General features: G+C 49.6%; 1 protein-coding gene and 1 pseudogene across 1 annotated transcript; both read left to right on the plus strand.

The window, feature by feature from the left end:
• Nucleotides 1–1248: 1248 nt before the first annotated feature.
• Nucleotides 1249–2309, plus strand: LOC146049545 (protein TFG pseudogene; annotated as a pseudogene).
• Nucleotides 2310–14679: 12370 nt separating this feature from the next.
• LOC146049546 (alpha-1-antitrypsin-like) lies at nt 14680–23078 on the plus strand. The gene is made up of 4 exons (XM_083166075.1): nt 14680–15316; nt 16663–16933; nt 21015–21159; nt 22851–23078. Exons 1-4 carry the CDS (start codon nt 14680–14682, stop codon nt 23076–23078), a joined length of 1281 nt encoding a protein of 426 aa, XP_083022201.1.
• Nucleotides 23079–24632: the final 1554 nt, after the last annotated feature.

The following is a 24632-nucleotide window of genomic DNA, read 5'->3' on the forward strand; positions in this document are numbered from 1 at the left end:
CAGCACAGATATTAAAACTACTGAGTAGAGAGGTCAAACAATGGACACTCTACACACTGCTCTGCAAGCAAATAAACTAGCGCCAACACTGAACGAAGGAAAGATCTATAAGAATGGCAGGGTGCAAAATCACCATCAATGCCAACCATCGATGGCGTCTGCACCAATGCCCATTCCTACTCTGCAACAGGCAAAAACCTTTACTACCCCTCATTCCCACACACCTCTATCACTGCCCTGCCTCCTGTTCTCCTGCCCCGTAACATCTGCCAGTGGGGACCCGCTCACCCTGTGTTGCCCACATTTCCCTATCATGCTTTACCACCCAGCCTCCTGCTCTCATGCACCGTAACTCCCACCCAGTAGGAGGAGACACTGACTCAGGGCCACCGTCCTGTACTGCCACGCTGGACCCTCACCCACTGGCAGAAGCTGCACAGTGTCCCACACCCTCCTCTTTAGTCCCCCGTATGCCCACACACCCCTATCACTACCCAGCTTCCTGCTCTCCTGAACCGTAACTTCCACCACTGGGGAGTCGCTGACGCTGTGTTGCCCACATACCCCTATCATGCCTCATAGCCCAGCCTCCTGCTCTCATGCACCCTAACTCCCACCCAGTAGGAAGAGACACTGACTCAGGGCCACCATCCTGTACTGCCACGCTGGACCTTCACCCACTGGCAGAAGCTGCACAGTGTCCCACACCCTCCTCTTTAGTCCCCCTTATGCCCACACACCCCTATCACTACCCAGCCTCCTGTTTTCCTGTCTAGTGATCTCCGCCAGTGGGGAGACGTTGATTGGAAAACACCCTACTATACTATTGCACACATAATGTACACATACTTGCCTACTTTTCAAAAGCAAAATGAGGGAGATTTTAGATGCTAGCAAAATGCACCGAGCGCAGCGTTGCACCATTGAAGGTGTGTTATGTTTCAACCAAAGGGCGTGTCTAGTGACACATGAGCGTGTCTATTCCACCCAGGGGTGTGTCCTGCAGTGGTTGGTAATAGATATATATATATATGTATATATATATATATATATATATATATACACACATATACACACACATATATATGCAATATGGTGAAGGCGGTACGGAATTTGCATTAAAGAAGTCTCTGAGTGCCGCCTTCGCCATATTGCATGTCTGTGGGCCTTTCAGAAGGCACCAGGGCAGGTTGATTTTTAAAGTACATTGCAGAGTGTATGTATATGTATGTATGTATGTATGTATGTATGTATGTATGTACACACACACACACACACACACAAGTCAGCTCTGACTTATCATTTGCTATACAGTGTAGTAGGATATTGAAACTGACTCTATTTGTTAATGGACAACCACGTCCTCTAGAATCCAGTCAGGTGAAGTATCTATGCCGAGATCTCATAGAACTGCGTAACAAAGTCAACCATCTGCTGGATTGTTTAGCGCCTCCTATGGAACCTGGGATTCCAAGCAGCCTGCAGGACACTGAATCTGTGGATGGTTGTGAACCCACTGCTCCAGACTCCTCTGTTAAGCCGTCTAATCAAGTTATGGCTGCCAGCATGTCTGCTTTTGATCCCCTCAAGAATATAGTAAATCAATAAAAATGTCATGTCTGCTTTTGGACTAACAGAGGACCAAGTTACTGGGCCTCCCAGCGCTCCAGTAGAGGAACGCTCAAGCACACCTGATCGTATTGCCTCCTCCTCCTCTGCTCATCCTCCAGGGGTCCAGCCTCAGCAACAGCCATAGCCCGGAGCTCAGCAGCCAGGTCAGATGGAAGGCCAAATGTATCAACAGTATCCACAGCAGCCTGTATATCCATCAGTTCAAGGTCAACCCCAGCCTCAAGCTTAGCCCCAGCAGCAGTATGGCATGCAGTATCCTGTTACAATCAGCATTTTCAGGACTATAGTCAGCAGGCTGCACAGGCTCCTGCCTTTGGATTTCAAGGCCAGTCACAGCAACTACCTTCACAAACGTCTCAACAGTACCCATCTGGTTCCTACCCACTATGTACTATTGCTATGTACGGTGCTGTGGACACTTTGTGGCACCTTATAAATAAACAAACTACTACTACCCACCACAGACTTACACTACACAAGCCTTTCAGCCTGCCAGTTATAACGTCCCACCTGCTTTCCAACCTGGCATGGCACAAAGCCAGCCAGGGAACTATCAGCCTAGGTATACTCCACCCCCTGGTAGCACTGTAATTCTCCCTCCAAGTGGGCCTAACCCGTATGCCCGTAATAGTCATCCATTTGGTCAGGGGTATGCCCAACCAGGACCTGGATACTGATAAATCCAATATCATTGCCAAGGCATAGGCTGCTAGATATATTTCCTTCCCAACAGACACTAATATTAAGCTTACAATTAATGATACGTCAGGGAGCAGATAAAGAGCAGTCTTTGCTTTTTAATGCTGTATAACTGGAGAAAGTAAAAATGTGTGGCACTAGCCAGCCTTGTCAGAGAAGTGAGCAAAAGCTAATTTCAGCCCCACTTCTTTGGCTTGTTTTAATGATCTGATCCTTGAAACCTAATAAAATATAAAAAAAAAAGACTTGTGTTTTCGCCGGCCAAGGTATTGCCACCTTTGGGTGGCGATACCCTATAGAAGCCTATGGGCTTCTTATTGCCGCCAGTCGCAACCCGCCGCCCTCTGCTGCATATGTCGACCCCCCTTCCCTCCTGGCTTACCTTCCTCCAGGAATCCTGGACCCGGAAGGTAAACTCCTCCTCCCCCTAACAACACAGCCGGAGGTCCTTCTGGCTGCAGGGGGAGAAGGAGGCACCAGGGACAGCCTGCTTAGGCTTCCAGCCATGGGGGGAGTGAGGAGAGCCCAGGGAGGTGACGGAGACCCGCATTGCGATGCTAATCACATATGTTAATACATATGCCATAGCATCGCTGAGGTGGCAAGGCGATGTATTTTAATACATTCCGCCCATAGCAAAAGTTCATCACAACTTCTCCAGTGCAAGCAGCAGCACAGGGAAGTGTGCCCAGGCTCAGTGTGACACCGCCACAACCACCAGTGCCATGCAGACCCTGCTGACTACATACACATGAGTGCAGAGGAGGAGAGTGCATTGGGATTTACATAACTGACAGGCCCCGCTAGCAAACATTACCGACCCCTCTGGCAAACATTACTGACACCCCCCCCTCCCCCAAGCAAATTTTACTGAAACCCCCAGCAAACACTACTGACAACCCCACCAGCAAACATTACTGATCCCTCTTCCCCAGCAAGATTTACTGCCCCCCCAATCAAACATTACTTTAAACCCCCCCCCCCCCCCTCAGCAAACTTTACTGAAACCCCCCGGCAAACATTACTGACAAACCCCCCCCCCCAGCAAACATTACCGACACCCCCCCCCCCCCAGCAAACATTACCGACACCCCCCCCACCCCCAGCAAACATTACCTACACCCCCCCCAGCACACATTACTGACAAAACCCCCCCCAGCAAACATTACCGACAACCCCCCCCCCCCCAGCAAACATTACCGACAACCCCCCCCCCCAGCAAACATTACTGACAACCCCCGAGCAAACACTACTGACACCCCCTCCAGCAAACACTACTGACACCCCCTCCAGCAAACACTACTGACACCCCCTCCAGCAAACACTAATGACACCCCCTCCAGCAAACACTACTGACACCCCCTCCAGCAAACATCACTGATCCCTCTTCCACAGCAAGCTTTACTGCCCCCCGAATCAAACATTACTGACAACCCTCCCCCCCCCTCCCCAGCAAACTTTACTGAAACCCCCCGGCAAACATTACTGACAACCCCCCCAGCAAACATTACCGACACCCCCATCCCCCCCAGCAAACACTACTGACACCCCCTCCAGCAAACACTACTGACACCCCCTCCAGCAAACATCACTGATCCCTCTTCCACAGCAAGCTTTACTGCCCCCCAATCAAACATTACTGACAACCCTCCCCCCCCCCCAGCAAACTTTACTGAAACACCCACAGTAAACATTACTGACAACCCCCCCCCCAGTAAACATTGCTGACAACCCCCCCCCCCAAGCAAACTTTACTGAAACCCCCAGAAAACACTACTGACAACCCCACCAGCAGACACCACTGACAACCCACCAGCAAACATTACTGATCCCTCTTCCCCAGCAAGATTTACTGCCCCCCCCCCAATCAAACATTACTGACAACCACCCCCAGCAAACATTACCGACAACCCCCCAGCAAACATTACTGACAACCCCCCAGCAAACAATACTGACAACCCCCCCCCCCAGCAAACATTACTGACAACCCCCCCCCCCAGCAAACTTTACTGACACCACCCCCAGCAAACTTTACTGACACCACCCCCAGCAAACTTTACTGATACCCGCCAAGCAAACACTACTGACACCCCCTCCAGCAAACATTACTGATCCCTCTTCCACAGCAAGCTTTACTGCCCCCCGAATCAAACATTACTGACAACCCTCCCCCCCCCCCCCCCCCAGCAAACTTTACTGAAACCCCCCGGCAAACATTACTGACAACCCCCCCAGCAAACATTACCGACACCCCCATCCCCCCCAGCAAACACTACTGACACCCCCTCCAGCAAACACTACTGACACCCCCTCCAGCAACATCACTGATCCCTCTTCCACAGCAAGCTTTACTGCCCCCCCAATCAAACATTACTGACAACCCTCCCCCCCCCCCAGCAAACTTTACTGAAACGCCCACAGTAAACATTCCTGACAACCCCCCCCCCCAGTAAACATTGCTGACAACCCCCCCCCCAAGCAAACTTTACTGAAACCCCCAGAAAACACTACTGACAACCCCACCAGCAGACACCACTGACAACCCACCAGCAAACATTACTGATCCCTCTTCCCCAGCAAGATTTACTGCCCCCCCCCCCCCAATCAAACATTACTGACAACCACCCCCAGCAAACATTACCGACAACCTCCCAGCAAACATTACTGACAACCCCCCAGCAAACAATACTGACAACCCCCCCCCCAGCAAACATTACTGACAACCCCCCCCAGCAAACTTTACTGACACCACCCCCAGCAAACTTTACTGACACCACCCCCAGCAAACTTTACTGATACCCCCCAAGCAAACACTACTGACACCCCCTCCAGCAAACATTACTGATCCCTCTTCCACAGCAAGCTTTACTGCCCCCCCAATCAAACATTACTGACAACCCTCCCCCCCAGCAAACTTTACTGAAACCCCCCCAGTAAACATTACTGACAACCTCCCCAGTAAACATTGCTGACAAATCCCCCAAGTAAACATTGCTGACAACTCCCCCAGTAAACATTGCTGACAACCCCCCCAAGTAAACATTGCTGACAACCCCTCCAAGTAAACATTGCTGACAACTCGCCCAAGTAAACATTGCTGACAACCACCCCAAGTAAACATTGCTGACAACCCCCCCCCCCCAAGTAAACATTGCTGACAACCCCTCCAAGTAAACATTGCTGACAACCCCTCCAAGTAAACATTGCTGACAACCCCTCCAAGTAAACATTGCTGACAACCCCTCCAAGTAAACATTGCTAACAACCCCTCCAAGTAAATATTGCTGACAACCCCTCCAAGTAAACATTGCTGACAACCCCTCCAAGTAAACATTGCTGACAACCCCCCAAGTAAACATTGCTGACAACCCCTCCAAGTAAACATTGCTGACAAACCCCCCCCCCCCAAGTAAACATTGCTGACAACCCCCCAGTAAACATTGCTGACAACCCCCCCCAAGTAAACATTGCTGACAACCCCCCCCCAAGTAAACATTGCTGACAACCCCCCCCCCCCCCCCCAGTAAACATTGCTGACAAACCCCCCCAAGTAAACATTGCTGACAACCCCTCCAAGTAAACATTGCTAACAACCCCTCCAAGTAAATATTGCTGACAACCCCTCCAAGTAAACATTGCTGACAACCCCTCCAAGTAAACATTGCTGACAACCCCCCAAGTAAACATTGCTGACAACCCCTCCAAGTAAACATTGCTGACAAACCCCCCCCCCCCAAGTAAACATTGCTGACAACCCCCCAGTAAACATTGCTGACAACCCCCCCCCAAGTAAACATTGCTGACAACCCCCCCCCAAGTAAACATTGCTGACAACCCCCCCCCCCCCAGTAAACATTGCTGACAAACCCCCCCAAGTAAACATTGCTGACAACCCCCCCAAGTAAACATTGCTGACACCTTACCTGAGCCCCTGCTGAGTGCTGACCGAGTCTGTGCTCCTGCGGTGTGTGGTTACTGCTCTCCTCTTCTCCTCTGCTGGGCTCCTCCATTGCATGACATGTGACTTGAACTTCCTGTAGCCGGGGAGACAGGGCAGGGGGCGGCATTGGTGCTCACAGCAGTCACACAACACTGATAGGAGGGGGGTCCAGGAAGACGCCGCTGCCTGTCTATAATTAAACTACAGTACGATGACAGGGCAGCGCGGAGGAGAGGGAGGACAGCCCTGGGTGGGGGAGAGAGAGTAAGGGCTGTTTCACACAGTACGGTTCCTGCCGCACGGTGAAATCCCGTACGGCCAGGGAGCCGTGCCGCACTCAGCAGTTGTGAATGGACACTATTGTGTCCATTCACACGGGACGGCCACGGCCCGGCCGCACGGCTGCAGCCGGATCCCCCACTGGAAGGGACGGCTGCCGGGCTGTGGCCATCCCTGCCATTATAAAATTCTGAGTGCGGCGCGGCTCCCTGACCGTACGGGATTTCACCGTGCGGCAGGAACCGTACTGTGTGAAACAGCCCTAAGGAGTCAGACAGTTACTGCTGCTCCCGGCCCCCGCTGCCCGGCTCACTCACTGACACAGTCTAAGGGCTGTTTCACACAGTACGGTTCCTGCCGCACGGTGAAATCCCGTACGGTCAGGGAGCCGCGCCGCACTCAGAATTTTATAATGGCAGGGATGGCCACAGCCCGGCAGCCGTCCCTTCCAGTGGGGGGATCCGGCTGCAGCCGTGCGGCCGGGCCGTGGCCGTCCCGTGTGAATGGACACAATAGTGTCCATTCACAACTGCTGAGTGCGGCACGGCTCCCTGGCCGTACGGGATTTCACCGTGCGGCAGGAACCGTACTGTGTGAAACAGCCCTAAAGCTGCTGCTCCTCTCCGTGCGCTTCCCGGCTCACGTTGCTGCTGCCGCTCGTTTCAGCCGCACGCACCACGGCTACCCACACAGCCCCGCGGTAGCCGGGTTAATCAATGATGTTAGGATGTCGCGCATTCAGGCCCCGCCCCCCCCCCCCCCCCCCCCCCGAAACATGTTCGCGCATGCGCAGTCAATTTCTTTGGGGGGGGGGATGGGCCAAAAACCGGGAGGAAGCGAGGGATTTGCGGGGGAGCGGGAGGAGGATTGCAAAACCGGGAGACTCCCGCTAAATGCGGGAGGGTAGGCAAGTATACCCTCCAACATGACCCATTCCATTCGGGACACAATGCTCTGTTCCTGCACGTCCCTGGTAATGTATGATTGCCAGCACCTGTGGGGAACTAGGTAATTGAAGAGAAGGGTGTTTCAACACAGGTGATGACAATCATACATTACCAGGGATGTCCAGGAACAGAGCATTGTGTACCGAATGGAATGGGTCATGTTGGAGGGTATGGGCAAGTATGATGTACAATCAGGGTTGCCGACTTTCAAAAAATCCTCTCCAGGAGAAGCCCGGAGAGGATTCTTGCATTACGAGTTTTGGGGGCGGGGCTTAACTGTGACCCCCATTACGACAAATAGTCGGAATAACTGATATCCATGGAGGGGGCGGGGCTAAAACGTCACGATTGTGCCGTTTTAGCTCTGCCCCCTCCCCTAAGACCCGCGGATTGCGGCATATAAATGCTGCGATCGGGGGGGCTCAGTGGGGGTCCCCCTGATTCCGGGAGGGTTGCCCACCCTTCCGGGGGCCGGGAGGAAGGACCCGATTTTCGGGAGACTCCCGCAAATTCCGGGAGGGTCGGCAATCCTGATGTACATCTTACTCTGTAACCGCTATTTTAATTAAACAAAACAATACACACCCCCTTCCAAATCATATGCTCTCTATTTAACACATTTCACCTATAACTCAAGTTGCAATAGAGGCATCTTTCATACAATTCTAACCACACTGTATTTCTCACAATACAAACGTTCACAAATTAAGGGGGCGCAGCCCCTTATGACGGTGTGAAGAGCGCCTGTAGGGCGCGATGAAACACATAGTCTCATATATTTGGCTACATGTGTCAATCATTCTCAGAGTGTGTCTATAACGCTGGGCGGGGTCACACATGAAACTCCACCCCCCACCCAGCCTTATACACGCACACCAAATATTAAATTTTGCCAAATGTAGCCACATATATAGGAGATATTGCCCCTGCACTACACCACCACACCCCCCCCTGCAATAACGTACACCTATAATACACCCCACCCCCCACCCCACCCCACCCCACACACCCCCCCCCCCCCCGCAATAAATACACACATAAAAACACAAACACGATCACTCTGCCCCGGCACCTGAGCTCTGTGAAGTCTTGCGGGATCTTGCGCTGCGCACACACACTTTAAAGGCAGCACAATCCAAGTCTCGCGGGAACTCTCTGTGCCACCCCAGCACACGCTCCGCACAGACAGTGCAGACCCATGCGCCCGCTGCCTCCTACTTCCTCCTGCCGCCATCCCGAAGCGCTCATCCTGGCACAGGCTTCTTTACCCTGCGACCGCTGCCTGGCACCCCCTCCGGCCGCAATAGTACTGTGCCCGATGCCTGCCACCACCGGCCGCCGCTGACACTAAGCTCCCACTCCCCTCGAACCTGCCTGTCCGCCGACACCAGTCCAGCACCCAAGAACAGAACACTGCCCACTATACCACCAACGGATAACAGGTACCTTTTGGCTATATTGTAACTAAGCCTACACTGCTCACATATGCTACCTAGCCTGCAGCACAACAACTAACACCCCTTTATGGTCCCACAATCCACCCTCCATACAAAACTAATACCCCACACCCACTCTCTTTCCACGGGAAACGGTCATCTGTCAGAACACACTTAGGTCGACCGCCATTAGCTCGACCCCGGAAGGTCGACTGGCCCCAAAGTCGACAGGGTTAAAGGTCGACATGGGTCAAGGTCGACATGGTTCCATGTCGACAGTCATTAGGTCGACATGAGTTTTCACTGTTTTTTGAGCCGACATGTGCCGACGGGCGGTATTTCATGCCCTACCATGCACTAGGGCATGGTGGGAGAATAAAAAAGTGTGCCGAGCGTAGCGAGGCACCGTGCCCGAAGCATTGCGAGCGAAGCGAGGGGCTGCGGTTCAACTCCAACTGTGTCCATGTCGACTGTGTCGACATTCGAGACAAAAAAACAGTGAAAAACTCATGTCGACCTAATGACTGTCGACCTAGAACCATGTCGACCTTGGCCCATGTCGACCTTAAGTCATGTCGACCTTGACACATGTTGACCTTTAACCCTGTCGACCTTGGGGCCAGTCGACCTTCCGGGGTCGACCTGATGACTGTAGATCTAAGTCTGTTCTGACAGATGTACAGATTCCCTTTCCACCACTATACCACCAACCCATGCACTTTACACCTACCTAAACTTACAGCACAGCAACAAAATCCTCAACCCAACATACCCCTACCCCACAACACCACACCACCCCCACACACAATTCAACCACACACACTATCTTTGCATCACTATAACAACAACGCTTCCACTCTACACACAGCCCAAAGGCCCACATTTCTCAATATCGCATTTACAATGCAATCTGCCCAGAATATTAACGCTCACGATTGTGCAGCACATACTTTTTGTACTTTGCGATGAGATGCCACTGGAGCACGCATCTCATCGCACCGGGAAAATCGGTGCGTGTATGGGCACCTTTACAATTTTATATTCTCTGCCACCCTAGTAATTGCTTCAGTGTCCCCTAAAGCAGCTGTGTATATTTACCATGTAATTGTCCTAATACTGCAATTAGTTATTTTCTTGTGCTTTTCTCATTTATGTATTGTTAGGCGTGTGGAACCTCTGAAGCTCCATATATAACTAAACGATCATAATAAACTGGACGATATTCTGATTTTATTGTTCCCACCCGTCATAATCGCCAATATTGTTTAGAATGTTGTCCAGTGCGTACGCACCTTATAAAACAGCACTAAAACAGCACTAGTTTGATTTGCTGAAACCTAGGAAAACCTCTTCCAACATACAAACAAATGATACAAGTACACGTAGAATTTCCCCCTGGCCAGCATCAATATTCACCATGATTTATTAGTCTTTCGATCAATCATAGCCGAGGAAATGTCATTAACATTAATAGTGTTACGTTATTATACCAACCAAGGGGTCTATGCACTAAGTCTTGGTGAGAGAATTCAGACTTGGTGGTAGGACAAATTTGTTCTCAAAATGGGCAAAATCACGCTGCACTGCAGGTCTGCAGGTGGGGCAGATGTAACATGTGCAGAGAGGCTTTGGATAGGATATGTTTGGATAAATTGTTTCTGTGCAGGGTAAATACTGGCTGCTTTATTTTTACACTGCAGTTTAGATTTCACTTTGAACGCACCCCACTTAAATCTCTCTGCACATGTTACATCTGCCCCACCTGCAGTGCAGCATGGGTGTGTCCATTCTGAGAACAAATCTGTCCTGCGATCAAGCCTGAAATAGGACGGTAGTACCAGACAGTCAGCTTCTAGCTGCCATGTTACATTATAAACGTCCAGACCTATGAACGTCTGTCATTTATCTAGCAAATTGAAATGACAGAAGCGGACTGGTTAATTTGGTCAACAACCTCTCTCCAAGGCTTGATACATATCCCTCATTGGTATAAAATGAATTAGGGGTGTGGGATTACACACCGAAAGTCGGGATTCCGACAGTCATCAGCCTGACTGCACAGCGGGGGGGGGGGCGCAATGAAGCTGCGGGCACGGTGGCGAGCTGCGCTCGGCACCTATTTTATTCTTCCTCTATGGGGGTCGTGGACCCTCACAAGGGAGCAGTCGGGATTCTGACGTCGGGGTAATGACTGTCGGTGAGTCGTCCGGCACCCATTCTAAGAGATATTGGTCAAAACCAGTGCTAGAAATTATACTAAAAGTGTAATACCCGTTTCACACCACTGCAAAAAACTGTTTTTTTTTGGCATTTTGACCCGGGTCAGCGGTGATGTAAATGGGGTAGTTAAAAATAAAAAAAAAAGTCCATTTTCCCGTGAATCCTACCCAGGCGGGGGGTATATATGTCACTAGAACCCCTGTGACAAAATACTTAGTATGCAGTAAACTGTGGCTTACAATATAACTAAACAACCAACGGGATGTAGTCAAAATCCCGACAAGGACAAAATCCCGACAAGGACAAAATCCCGACATATAGAATGTACAGGTGAAAGAGTCAACATGACTTTCGGTCGACATGGGTTTTTACACAGTTTTTTGACCCGACATGTGCCGACAGGCGGTATTTCATACCCTACCATCCACTAGAGGGTGCTAAATACATAAGAAGTAGCTTTTGATTGGTTGCCCATAGCAACATCACATCTTAGTAAATTTCCCCCAATAAGTATATGTATGTAATAAGTCTGTACAGCTCCATAGACCAGTACTCACTGACAGTTCTTATATAATAACATTCAGAGAAGGAAACAACAAGAATTAAAGGTATAATCCTATACAAACATATTCACAATTACAAAGAGTGTAACTATATTAAGCATACATTATACAAAGTGAATCCCTGGGCTGTTGGCTGCTGTCTTGTGGAATAAGATAAGCGTTTATTTACTTTTTATACTGTACTCTTATATACAGTAGCAGTTTTTACCTATGGGCTGCAGGGCTGCTACCCCAGGGTTGCCTACTCTCCCAGAATGGCCGGGAGGTTCACGAAAAGCGGGCCCCCCTCCTGGCCCCCCGGAAAGGTGGGCAACAATCCCGGATTTCCGGGTTCCCGGCTCCCATCGGCAATCATCGATGATGACTGCACCGATGGCCATTACTAGTCTTCACCACCAGGGACTCATAAGCACTGAAGAAGAAGCAATGTAACTCAGCGTCACACCGTCCCCGTCCCCCCCTACTGTGACTGATGTGGAAGCACCCGAGCACACTGCTGCAGCCGGGAACCCGCAGGACTAGCTGCATATTTGACTTTCCCTCAGCTGATCTGACATCTGCATGATCTGTCTGCGGATAAGATCCTGGTAGACTGTGCTGTGTACACATTGATCAGCCACCAGGGGCATGGCGCATTAATCACATGCCACTCTGTACTATATGACTGTCTTTTACACAGGTGAGTAACTCGCCTCAGTGCTGCAGATCTTTGCACACAGCATAAAGTTTGTCCCTTATTACTGCATGTGATGACACGCCCTGTATCGGGTACTTTCCTAGCCAGTGGCGTAGCTACATACGGTATGTGGCAGATCCCACGGCAGCTTGGGGGAGCGGCGACAGCGGGGTCTGTGGTGGGCGCAGCTGGCTGAGCTGACAGGCGACCCAGGCAGCAGCGAGCGCTGAGCTGGTCCTGCCCTGGACATATCTAATGAGCGGGGACTCAGTGCAGTGCATATTGAATGAGCGGGTCCCACTCATTACATATGCACGGGACACCGTTAATTTATATTATGTTATTGGTGGCATGCTGTATATTATTGTTTTGAATTGTACTATTAGTATATTGTATACTTATGTTTTGTCTTTTATGTTTGGAATATGTAGTTTGTTTGGCTATATTGTGTTCAATGTAAATGATAATAGGAACAAGACTAGGCCAGAGTGTTATTTAGTATAGTGTAAGACGCCCATAGTTCTAAATCCACTGATTACAATCAGATGTCAATCATTAGCATAAGTAGTAAACTGTTTTGGGGTGGAGCTACAGGTAATCTGATCCTGCACACTCCACTGTATACAAAACCCCAGACCAAGCTTGGCTCCCCCTCCCGGGCCCCCTGGGAAGATGGGCAATTCTCCCGCATCAGCCACGCAGCCCCCCCCCCCCCCCCCAAACCACTCTTCTCCACTGCAGTACAGCCCATTTTTCGAGGGTCCGCGGACCCGCAAATTGCCTTGTTTGACTGCTATGGGGGCGGGGCTTGGTGACATCTGCCTTGTCCTGCCCCCCCTGACATGCTACTGTCTGGTCTCCTCTCTGGACTTCTCCTGAGAAGAGGGAAAAAAAGTCAGTAAGTATGCCCCAGACAGCTTGTCTCTAGATCTCATCAAACCCTCTAACATCGTGATGGAACTGGCTATGTTATGAATAGACAGGGCAGGGCATAGGCAGTGAGCGCTACTGCTGGAGGGGAGTTTGGCACAAAAGGGTCAGAGAGAGGAGCTGCACTTGTGATATGGAGGGGCTGACTAGGCATCGCGGTGCCGTCAGTGGCGAGGGTTTTGTGGCAAAGGGCGCTGGGCCAGGGGCCCCCATCACACAGGTGTGTGCCTAAAAAGCAGCTGATGGATTTGATCTGACAGATTGAACCTGCAGAAGGTTCAATCTGTAGGGTCTAACCTGATGCGCAGGGGTGGGATGTCAAACACATCTGATTTGGCCTGATTTGACATTTATTGCAAAAAAAAAAGATTACTTTCTATGGACCGCATTTATCAATCAATATTTGTGGCTAAATCCCCAAAAACACCTGTTTTCAGGGGTTAACAGCATATATTAATTATCCCCCGAATGTAACACAAGAGATCGCAGGAGGGATCGGAAATTCTGTACTGCCGCCAGCCGCCTCCCCCATAGGGTGTATTCAATCACAATGCCTGGGACAGTACTCAAGTCTCTGTCTACATGTATTACTACTACCAGTTGCCAGTCTGTCAAGATTACAGAACAACATAACAGTAATATCAGGGCTGGCGGCTGTGCGCTCTTAAGGTGCCCTCTAGTGGCCGCCGGTGCATAAAACATGTGAATTTCACAGATTTGTCAGGAGCAGTGTTAGGGCAGAATTTACTAAGAATACTTCGACAATTTCTCAGTCATATTCGTACGTTGTATACAACTGAATATGACTGTTATCGGTGGAGTATTTCATTTACACATTTCTATTCCGGAGCATAATTTACATAGGTTTCGTATTATTGAGATTCATGTCAAATGGAGTCGTATTTTTGGGGAGTATTTATTTAAAACTTGTACTAGAATACGCCTAGTATACATTCGTATTTTGAAATACGACTTGATAGTAAATTTCTAAATTGCATTAGAGTAATGTAAAATTCAAGGTGCATTCTTTCGATGGCGTATTAATTCGTATTTTTGTAACAATACGAATACGAAAGGTTGTCACGGTCATAATATACAAAATATTAACGTTATTTCACATTAGTAAATTACAAAAATTTGAATACGTGCCCGAATACGAATACGACTGAATACGAATACACCAATCCCTACCCGTATTTTGCTTAGTAAATTCCCCCCTTAGCCTTTTATTTCATACAATTAGTTTTACTTGCAACATGCTATAATTTTGTTAGAAGCCACTATCTAATATGGTGCATGATATATACTTATGTATATTGTATACCTGTATATTGATTCAGTTATGTGTTGCATAGAAATGAAGGTCTTTCTGATCGGGCTTCTGAGCCAAGCTCTGGTATGCTGGCTGGTCCTCGGTCACCATCTGAATGGAGAACACCACCAGGATGATCATGATGATGACCACCACGCTACTAAGACAAATTCTCTTCACCACATAGCACCATATGATACCAGATTTGCATTTAAAATGTACGGACATCTAGCTGCCAAATATCCCACCGGCAACATCTTCTTCTCTCCGCTAAGTATTTCTGTAGCATTTAGTATGCTCTCTCTTGGTGCCAAGTCTCAGACCCACAGTCAGATCCTCGAAGGACTTGGATTCAACACCTCTGCTCTGACGACAGAAGACATCCATAAGGGCTTCCGGGAGCTGCTGCACATTCTTAATCAGCCCAACGATGATGTCCAGCTCAGCATGTCAAACGCTCTATTTGTTAGCAAAGGAGTAGAACTTCTGGAGAAGTTTGTAGATGATGCCAAGAACTACTATGATTCTGAGATGGTTCCTACAGATTTCCAGAACTCAGAAGAAGCAAAGAAACAAATCAATGATTACACGGAGAAGAAAACCGATGGGAAAATCAAAAACTTAGTGGACAATCTGGATCCAGCGACAGTTCTAGTTCTCCTAAACACAATTTTCTTCAAGGGTAAGTATGAATTGGGAGAGCGAATCGTCTATCATACAGAGATGATGAGGTAGAACTGGAGAAAATTCTTAGAGAGGCCTCGAATAGGCCATAGGCAAAGCTAACATTTAAAATAGGCTGGTAAGATACCTATATGTTTCGCCACACTGGTGGTAGATGAGGCCAATTAAACTACCAGGGCTAGGTGGAGTCAGAGTCAGACAAGGTGGGGTCTATCAAAAGAGGTGGTAGTATCACAAGCAGATGAAGCATTACATTGCTAGGTGAAGCAAGTAGGCAGAGTCAGCACACCAGGGGACAGAGTCAGAGGCGTCATTGAGTTTATGCTTCCAAAACTGAAATATGTTTATGATTAACAAGCTGTAAACACTCTCATAATGGTTTAAAGTAAATAAAGTGGGCCAGCGGTGGACACTGTGCCGGCATCGGACGTAAGCAACCAACATTTTCAATCTGCGCTGTGCACATTCGCATAGCCCGGCTTATATGGACTGCACCCATTGCAGCCCATAGAAGCTGACTAGGGCTGCAAGGTAAGACAGGGAGTGGCTTCCTACAGGAAGACAGCTCTCTGCTTATTACAGCCCAGACTAGCAGTCCCGGAGGGAGGGAACAACTCCTAATGGGACTGCCTTGTGTGTTTGTGACTGACAGATAGGACTTCCAATAGGAAGTCACTACCAGATACAGTGAAGCCAGTGCAGTCAGAGACTGCAGCTGGCTCACTGATACCGAGTGTCCAGATTTTGCCAGATTTTGCCAGTTGGACACACAATGTCATCTTACTGGGGTTCAAACAAAAGATCTGTATCTACCTAAGACTCCCAACACAACCAAGGTCAGACCGGCCCACCATAGTCAATTCTTGGCGAGCCCCATCCTTCAAGGTCAGGTTTCAGACAGTCTACTCAAATTATACATTGTTAATCTATGGAAAGGTTAGTTACATGGTACATGGTCACTAAAAGCTGTCCAAGCATTTGTTGGTGCTAGCCTCATCCCGTAGGGTCTGGCCACAGGTCTTAACCAAAGGCCCCTACCACGGCATTCCCCTCGCGGACCCTCCATGACCCAGTCCAACACTGAACACAACGGCAATTCATTGTCTCCCTGGTGTCATTGATCTGGGTGGCACACATTGAAGCCCATGGCCAATCCACCCCCTTTAAACATATTCTAGTTTGAATTGTGTCACAGTTAGTAAATGTGTCACACCCCGATATAAGTAGAACAGAGTTTGGACATGGACTTCTCTCCTATAAAAGGATGTTGGAAATAAAATGTAAATTTGTATTTAATTATTGGGCAATAACAGCAATTTTTCTTGATTGATGAATTTATTTCAGGGACATGGAAGAACGCTTTCAATAAGAATGCCACAAGGGAAAGAGACTTTCATGTGGATGAGAACACGGTTGTGAAGGTGCCAATGATGACCCGACGATGGGTGTACCGTGTGGCTTTCATACAGGAGCCAGGATGTGTGGTGGTCGAGGTCCCATACAAAGGAAACACTGCTGCAGTCCTAATATTACCAGATGCTGGGAAACTGCCCGAGGTGGAACAGGCTCTCCGGAACGGGTCACTGCGGACATGGACCAAACTACTGAGACCAATGTAAGACGGAACATAGAAATGAGACGTTTAGTTACATTACTAAGCTATCAAAACCTCATTGTTAGTTTTTCAAACTATGGGCCTGATTCAGATCTGCTCACTAGTCTGTGTATAATGGCTGCCTAGGGAGCAGGTAAACACCGCCCGCTGAACGCTCACCACTCCGGCCGATCGATTCTGCGTGCGAGCCGATGTGTGCTGCGCCGATGAAAAATCAATCGATGGTCACTCACCAGCGATGGGGCAGATGTAACGTGTGCAGAGAGAGTTAGATTTGGGTGGAGTTTTACTTCAAACTGAAATCTAAATTGCAGTGTAAAAATAAAGCAGTCAGTATTTACTCTGCACAGAAACAAAATAACTCACCCAAATCTAACTCTCTCTGCACATGTTACATCTGCCCCACCTGCAGTGCAGCATGGTTTTGTCCATTAGAGAATTAGTTTTAGCAAGTGAACCAGAATCTATGTTTGTGGCCATTCACGTTTGCGCAAAAGCGAATGGTTCCGTGTTGTGAATAACGGTTGTTACATTGATCTGCTCTGATCACGGGTAGGTTTCAGAACAGTAAATTGCTCTTTCCCTCACCCAGGGCCTTATTCTAGTTCACTCTTTCTGACAAATTTCTTCTTAGCTGGACAAAACCATGTGCACTGCAGGGGGGCAGATGTAACATGTGCAGATAGAATTAGATTTGGGTGAGTTATTTTGTTTCTATGCAGGGTAAATACTGGCTGCTTTATTTGTACACTGCAATATAGATCTCACTTTAAAGTAAAACCCCACCCAAATCTAATTCTCTCTGCACAAGTAACATCTGCCCCACCTGCAGTGCACATGGTTCTGTCCATCCAGAGGCATAGCTACGGTGGAGCTGGCGGAGCACAAGCTCCGGGCGGCGACATGTCACCTGGCGCCGGACCTCTGCCGCCTGCTCCCCGCCCTGCTCGCCCGCTGTGCCCGGCATCAGTCTCAGTGGGGTAAAATCCGGCAGGCACACTCACTGCGCATGTGCCGGTTTGGGATGCCAGAGGCAGGGATGCGGCGCCATGATGAGTGTCTCTGAGTCATCTCATGCACCGGCTGTAGGCACGCCCCTCGAGCTCAGAGACAGCCAATCAGCGTCCATCCCGGTCCCCTGCCCACCCCCTGCCAACTGCTGCATATTAATGAACTGCGTCAACGGAAGCCGGAGTGTCGGTGAGGAGGCCGGGTCCTAGCTCCGCCCGCCCTGGATACACACCGCCCAGCCTCCGCCTAAATATACCGGGGACACCGCGCCGCAGCGGCCTCATCACCAAGGATTCCAGTGGAGGAGCCCTCAGAACACCATTTCCTGTCATCGCCGCCCAAGGTACGAGCACCCCCACTGCTGCCCTTCACCCGTGATAGGTGCATCCCTGCCACAGCGCCCGGCCTTTCCCCGGTGCTGGGACCCGCAGAACTTGCACTCTATTCCCTGTGTCACTGCAGTGACCTGCAGAGTTTACATTTTATTGCCAGTCAATGCTTTGACCTGCGGAGCTTGCACTCTATTCCCTGTCAGTGACGTGACCTGCAGAGCTTATGCTCTATTCCCTGTCATTGTGAGTGCTGTGGCCTGCAGAGCTTGCACTCTATTCCCTGTCAGTGGGGGGGGGGGGGGGGGGCGAAACATGTCCTTGCTCCGGACACCGTGGAACCTAGCTACCCCACTGTGTCCATCTAAGAGGGATTTTGTCAGAAAGATTGAACTAGAATAAGGTCCTTAGTTTCATGTGTGACATTTAATGGTAATCCCTAGCAATAAGGGGGGACTTTGCAGTGCGTACCACTAGTGCACCTTTATAGACCACCCCGAAGGTCGACAGTCAAAAGGTCAACATTAGTTTTTTCACATTGTTTTGACCCATATGTCAGCAAAGTCGACATGGTATGAAATACCGCCTGTCGGCACATGTCGGCTCAAAAAACTCATGTTGACTTTTTGACCTTCCCATTGTCGACCTAATACTTATGTTGACCTTCCAACCCTGTCGACCTTAGCTATGTCGATCTATTTCAGGGGTCGACCTATGACCTGTTGACCTTCAGTGGTTGACTCAATGTATGTCCCCTAAATAGGGTGGACTTAGTGACAGTTTCCCATGCACTGCTAGGCATGGGAAATCATCAGACAATGGGGGTCATTCTGGTTGATTCCACCACACCCCGCCCTGTGAATGGTGGCCCGGCCGCAACCCATTCTCAAGGGCGACTTGCTCAGGCCAACCCATTCGCAGCCTAGTGGGATCCACCCACATCATGGATTGATGGTCGGCGAATGATGGTATAGCAGTAGCGCGCACAGGGGGGTTCTGAGTACCCAGAACCCCCCCAGGATTCTAAGGACCCTAGGCTTAAAGCTGAGGGTCCCCTCTTTCCGTGGGTGCAAGAACTTTAAAAATCGGCCCTTGGGAACCGGAGATATCTGACTTCAAATTAGTGGTCCTAATCCAAGCCTGTTAATTGCTCTTCCCAGTCAGATATTTCAGGTTCTGTCTGACTTAGATTTTCTTAGTTTTTCTGAGGGTATATTCCAAAAGCTGGGACTCTCCCCCTTTGATGGACACTAGTAGCTTGTCTCTACTTTTCCCAGAACCAGAGATATCAGCCTTCCAGCAGCTGGTTATTGCTCCAGCTCCACACACCTGGTATGTAGTTTTATATTCTCGTTGGCAGATTACTCTGCCTCCTGAATTCTGATCACCTAGTGCCCAATACCATTTGGTAGGTGGGATTCTCTAGTCTTTAATTCCATTAAAATCTTAAAAATATATTTCCGGGAACTGGAGATATCTGCAATAAAGCAAGCTGTCCTCCCACCAGAAAATTATGAATAATAAGCCCACTTCACTATACACCCCTCCTCTGCATATTAAACATCCTCTACCACCCTGGAAGTTATGTATCAGGGCCCCATTATTCAGCCCAATGCCCCCTTCTCCCACCCCATCTCCCACCATCTGTGCAGTAAAGGGGTAATTAGTGGAAACTACTGATCCAGGCCCTACATGCTGAGCGGTTGATACCCCCTACCACCCGCAGGACATCAAAGCTTCCCCCACCCCTACCGCTGGAGGATCGGTAGGTGCCCCAATACATTGCTATGCCCAGGGGTCTACACCGCTGTTATATTTATATGTGTGTGTGTGTATATATATTTATATATATATATTTTTTTTTTATTATTATTATTATTATATATATTATTATTATTTATATACATTTGGTCTATCTATAATACTTATAAAACTGACCCGGCATATACATATATTGCTCCGCCCCTCTGGAAACCCCCTTCTGAAAATCCTGCGTTTGCCCCTGTGTAGGTGTACGCATGGATGCTCGGGAGGAAGTAGACAGGCATCTGATATCTGGTGATGTCAGCTACCCACTGATGATGTCATGTCCATTATTCTCTGCCACCCCCCCCTCCCCCCCTACACTTAGGTGCCTATGCACGGTGAACACCTGGTGAACATGGGCAGAAATTACCCTGCGCATACGCCCACCATCAGAACCCCGCGCACCGCTATCGCTCAGTGAGTAATATCCAGCAAGCTGGATACATCTAGTTAATTGCTGGGGTCAGGGCCAGGGCTGGGGTCAGGGCTGGGTTCAGGGCCAGGGCTGGGGTCATGGAGAACTCTGTCCATGGCTCAGTGGCCCATCGCTGTGCAGCGCTGCCGCGCTGAGTGTTCTGTGAGATCTAGCATCGCTCAGCACCTCACATCTCCCCATGTGTAGGGTGTATTACCAGCAGATGAGCAACAGGGCGGACGGCTTTCCGTAGCATCCTGCTATAGAAAACCGTTCACCACCTATGTAAATAGTTGGCCAAGGAGAAAAATCGCTCAATGTGTATTCACTGAGCGATTTTCAGATAATCGGCTCAGTCACCCAGTGTGTATGGACCTTAACACTTGCACATAATTACTTTCCAAACATTTTATATTCATTGATAAATATGCCCCAATGTCTTGAGAAAGTCAGGATTTACAGTACGACAAGTAAATGTCCTATATATCAACAGTTATTTATTTATTCCTATCTTACGCAGGGACATAATGTTATCGCTTCCTAAACTCTCAGTATCGGCCACACTTGATCTTAGACGTGAGTTGGGTGAACTGGGCATGCAGGACATGTTTTCTGACCATCCGGACTTTTCTGGCATTACAGGAGGTTCCATAAAGGTGTCAAGGGTGAGAATATTTCAGTATTACTTTTTGCGTTTTTACTATGTTTGTGTATTGTCTTACACAGTGGGGGCTTATTCTGGTTGATTTTGCAGCATTGCGAGTCCACCTAACCCGGCCTTGCGAATGGTGGTTCGCCTTCCCATTCGCAAGGGCGATTTGATCATAGGGACTGTAACACAGTAACATCCATTCACAGCCTTGCGCGATCTGCCTACATCATTCGATGGTCGGCGACATATAAAGGATTTCCAGCCTGCAGGCCCCCCAGCAGACTGCACCAGCTCCGGATGAAAATCAGTTGCAGCGCCTCCCCCCCCCCAAAGGAGAAGATATGGCTACCCCATCACTGACTCTTCCCGGCCTCCCTGACTGACTCTTCCCCCACCACCACCACCCGCGCTGACTCTCCCTCCAGGAAGATGACCTGTTGACTCCCCTGTCTAGTACATTGCACAGCTATCTATATCTGAGCTGTCTCTGCATATTTGTTACCTACCTGGCTGTGCAACGACCAGTGGCGTCGTTGATGGCTGCCTAGGCGCTGTGCAGCTTGGTGGGTTTGTGTTCCCTGTGTTATAACTGTTACTGTACCTGCTTATATTGTTACCTATCTGGCTGCTGCAACGACCAGTGGCGCTGCTGATGGCTGCCTAGGCGGGTGCCGGACGCAGTCCCGACAGTCGGGATCCCGACAGTCATTTACCCGACGTCGGGATCCCGACTGTCAAAACACCGACTGTCAAAACAGCGTGCCCGCAGTGTGGGGGCGTTTTTGCCCTCGCCATGCTGTCTGAGTCCGGCCAGTCGGGATGCCGACGTCGGGCTAATGACTGTCAGGATCCCGACTGTCGGAACCCCATACCACACCCGCCTAGGCACTGTGCTGCTCCGTGAATATATGTTCCCTGCATCTATAACCCCCCCCAGGGTACATCTAGGGTATACCTGTATGTGCTATGTATAACTGTACTTTCACTGTATAACTGTAACCTACCTGGCTGTTGCACAGCAATCCAAACCAAATTCCTAGTATACAAATATACCTGGCCAATAAAGCGGATTCTGATTCTGATTCACATCAATCCTTGCCCAGTGGAGCTTACAATCTATATTCCCTACCACATGTACACGTGCACACAGACATTCTATGGTTAATTATTGTTGGGAGCCAACTAACCTACCAGTATATTTTTGGATTGTGGGAGGAAACCGGAGTACCCGGAGGAAACCCACACAAGCACGGGGAGAATATACAAACTCCGCACAGTTAGGGCCATGGTGGAAATCGAACCCATGACCTCAATGCAGAGACTGATCTAAGCATCTTCAGGCACTAAAAATACAGCTTGGTCATCTTTAGACCATCGGCCGCACCCTTGACACTTGCAGCTGCGCTATGGCAGGTGCAGATTATTCGTACGGCCTCTATCAGCAACATACTTCTGACACTCTCGTAACCGTCACATGAGGGACCATCTCCGTGAGTCCGCTAAGCCAACTCCCTGTCACTGCCACCATCTATCTGATGTATTGGGAAATATTTAACGCAGGGTTTTTGGGCTTCTGTACCTTTTGTCAGAAATATACATTGGCTTTTGTTCATACAGCTATAATGGATTACTATGTCTAGTTCTATGTCTGTATTATAGAATGATCTTATGTATAATGTTCCCATTCTGTGTTGACCGCTGTAGGCCGTACATAAGGTTGTGCTGAGCATGGATGAGAGGGGAGCAGAGGCTGCCGCTGCCATGGGTACGGAGGTGGTTCCAGTGAGTGTCCCAATGCGCATTTCATTGAACCGTCCTTTCCTTCTTGTTCTTACTGGACCAAATGGGAACGTGCTCTTCACTGGAAGATTCGCAGAACCAGGGAAATTAGCTAACTGTACGTGGAACCAACAGCCATTGTTCTCACAATAAAGTGTTATGTTTCATTTATTTGTAGTATTCTTTACTACTGTACTTTGTTGTGTTCTGAATACTAACTGTAATTAGAACACAGTTACATCTATTTACTAGACTGATGGGTAGATGTATGAAGCGGGGTGGGGTGGATGAAACACATAGTCTCTTATATATTTGGCTATATGTGTCAATCATCCTCAGAGTGTGTCTATAACGCTGGGCGGGGTCACACAAGAAACTCCACCCCCCACCCGGCCTTATACATGCACACCAAATATAAAATGTTGCCAAATGTAGCCACATATATAGGAGATATTGCCCCTGCACTACACCACCACCAGCCCCCCCCCCCCCCCCGCAATAACGTACACCTATAATACACCCCCCGCAATAAATACACACATAAAACACAGACACCATCACTCTGCCCCGGCACCTGAGCTCTGTGAAGTCTCGCGGGATCTTGCGCTGCGCACACACACTTTAAAGGCAGCACAATCCAAGTCTCGCGGGAACTCCCTGTGCCACCCCAGCACACGCTCCGCACAGACAGTGCAGACCCGTGCGCCCGCTGCCTCCTACTTCCTCCTGCCGCCATCCCGAAGCGCTCATCCCGGCACAGGCTCCTTTACCCTGTGCCCGCTGCCTGGCACCCCCTCCGGCCGCAATAGTACTGTGCCCGATGCCTGCCACCCAGCACACGCTCCGCACAGACAGTGCAGACCCGTGCGCCCGCTGCCTCCTACTTCCTCCTGCCGCCATGCCAAAGCGCTCATCCCGGCACAGGCTCCTTTACCCTGCGCCCGCTGCCTGGCACTCCCTCCGGCCGCAATAGTACTGTGCCCGATGCCTGCCACCACCGGCCGCCGCTGACACTAAGCTCCCACTCCCCTCGAACCTGCCTGTCCGCCGACACCAGTCCAGCACCCAAGAACAGAACACTGCCCACTATACCACCAACGGATAACAGGTACCTTTTGGCTATATTGTAACTAAGCCTACACTGTTTACATATGCTACCTAGCCTGCAGCACAACAACTAACACCCCTGCATGGTCCCACAATCCACCCTCCATACAAAAGTAATACCCCACACCCACTCTCTTTCCACGGGAAACGGTCATCTGTCAGAACACACTTAGGTCGACCGTCATTAGCTCGACCCCGGAAGGTCGACTGGCCCCAAAGTCGACAGGGTTATAGGTCGACATGGGTCAAGGTCGACATGGTTCTACGTCGACAGTCATTAGGTCGACATGAGTTTTCACTGTTTTTGAGCCGACATGTGCCGACGGGCGGTATTTCATGCCCTACCATGCACTAGGGCGTGGTGGGAGAATAAAAAAGTGTGCCGAGCGTAGCGAGGCACCGTGCCCGAAGCATTGCGAGCGATGCGAGGGGCTGCGGTTCAACTCCAACTGTGTCCATGTCGACTGTGTCGACATTCGGGACAAAAAAACAGTGAAAAACTCATGTCGACCTAATGACTGTCGACCTAGAACCATGTCGACCTTGACCCATGTCGACCTTTAACCCTGTCGACCTTGGGGCCAGTCGACCTTCCAGGGT

This window comes from Crinia signifera, chromosome 12 (genome assembly GCF_055691185.1).
Source record: "Crinia signifera chromosome 12, ASM5569118v1, whole genome shotgun sequence".
In the NCBI taxonomy this organism is placed as follows: Eukaryota; Metazoa; Chordata; class Amphibia; order Anura; family Myobatrachidae; genus Crinia; species Crinia signifera.

Bases quoted from the DNA above. Each gene is read 5' to 3' on its own strand.
- LOC146049546 (XM_083166075.1), top strand. From the start codon at position 14,680: ATGAAGGTCTTTCTGATCGGGCTTCTGAGCCAAGCTCTGGTATGCTGG. The intron at 15,317-16,662 runs GTAAGTATGAAT...AATTTATTTCAG, and splicing joins AAACACAATTTTCTTCAAGG to GGACATGGAAGAACGCTTTC. The intron at 16,934-21,014 runs GTAAGACGGAAC...TATCTTACGCAG, and splicing joins ACCAAACTACTGAGACCAAT to GGACATAATGTTATCGCTTC.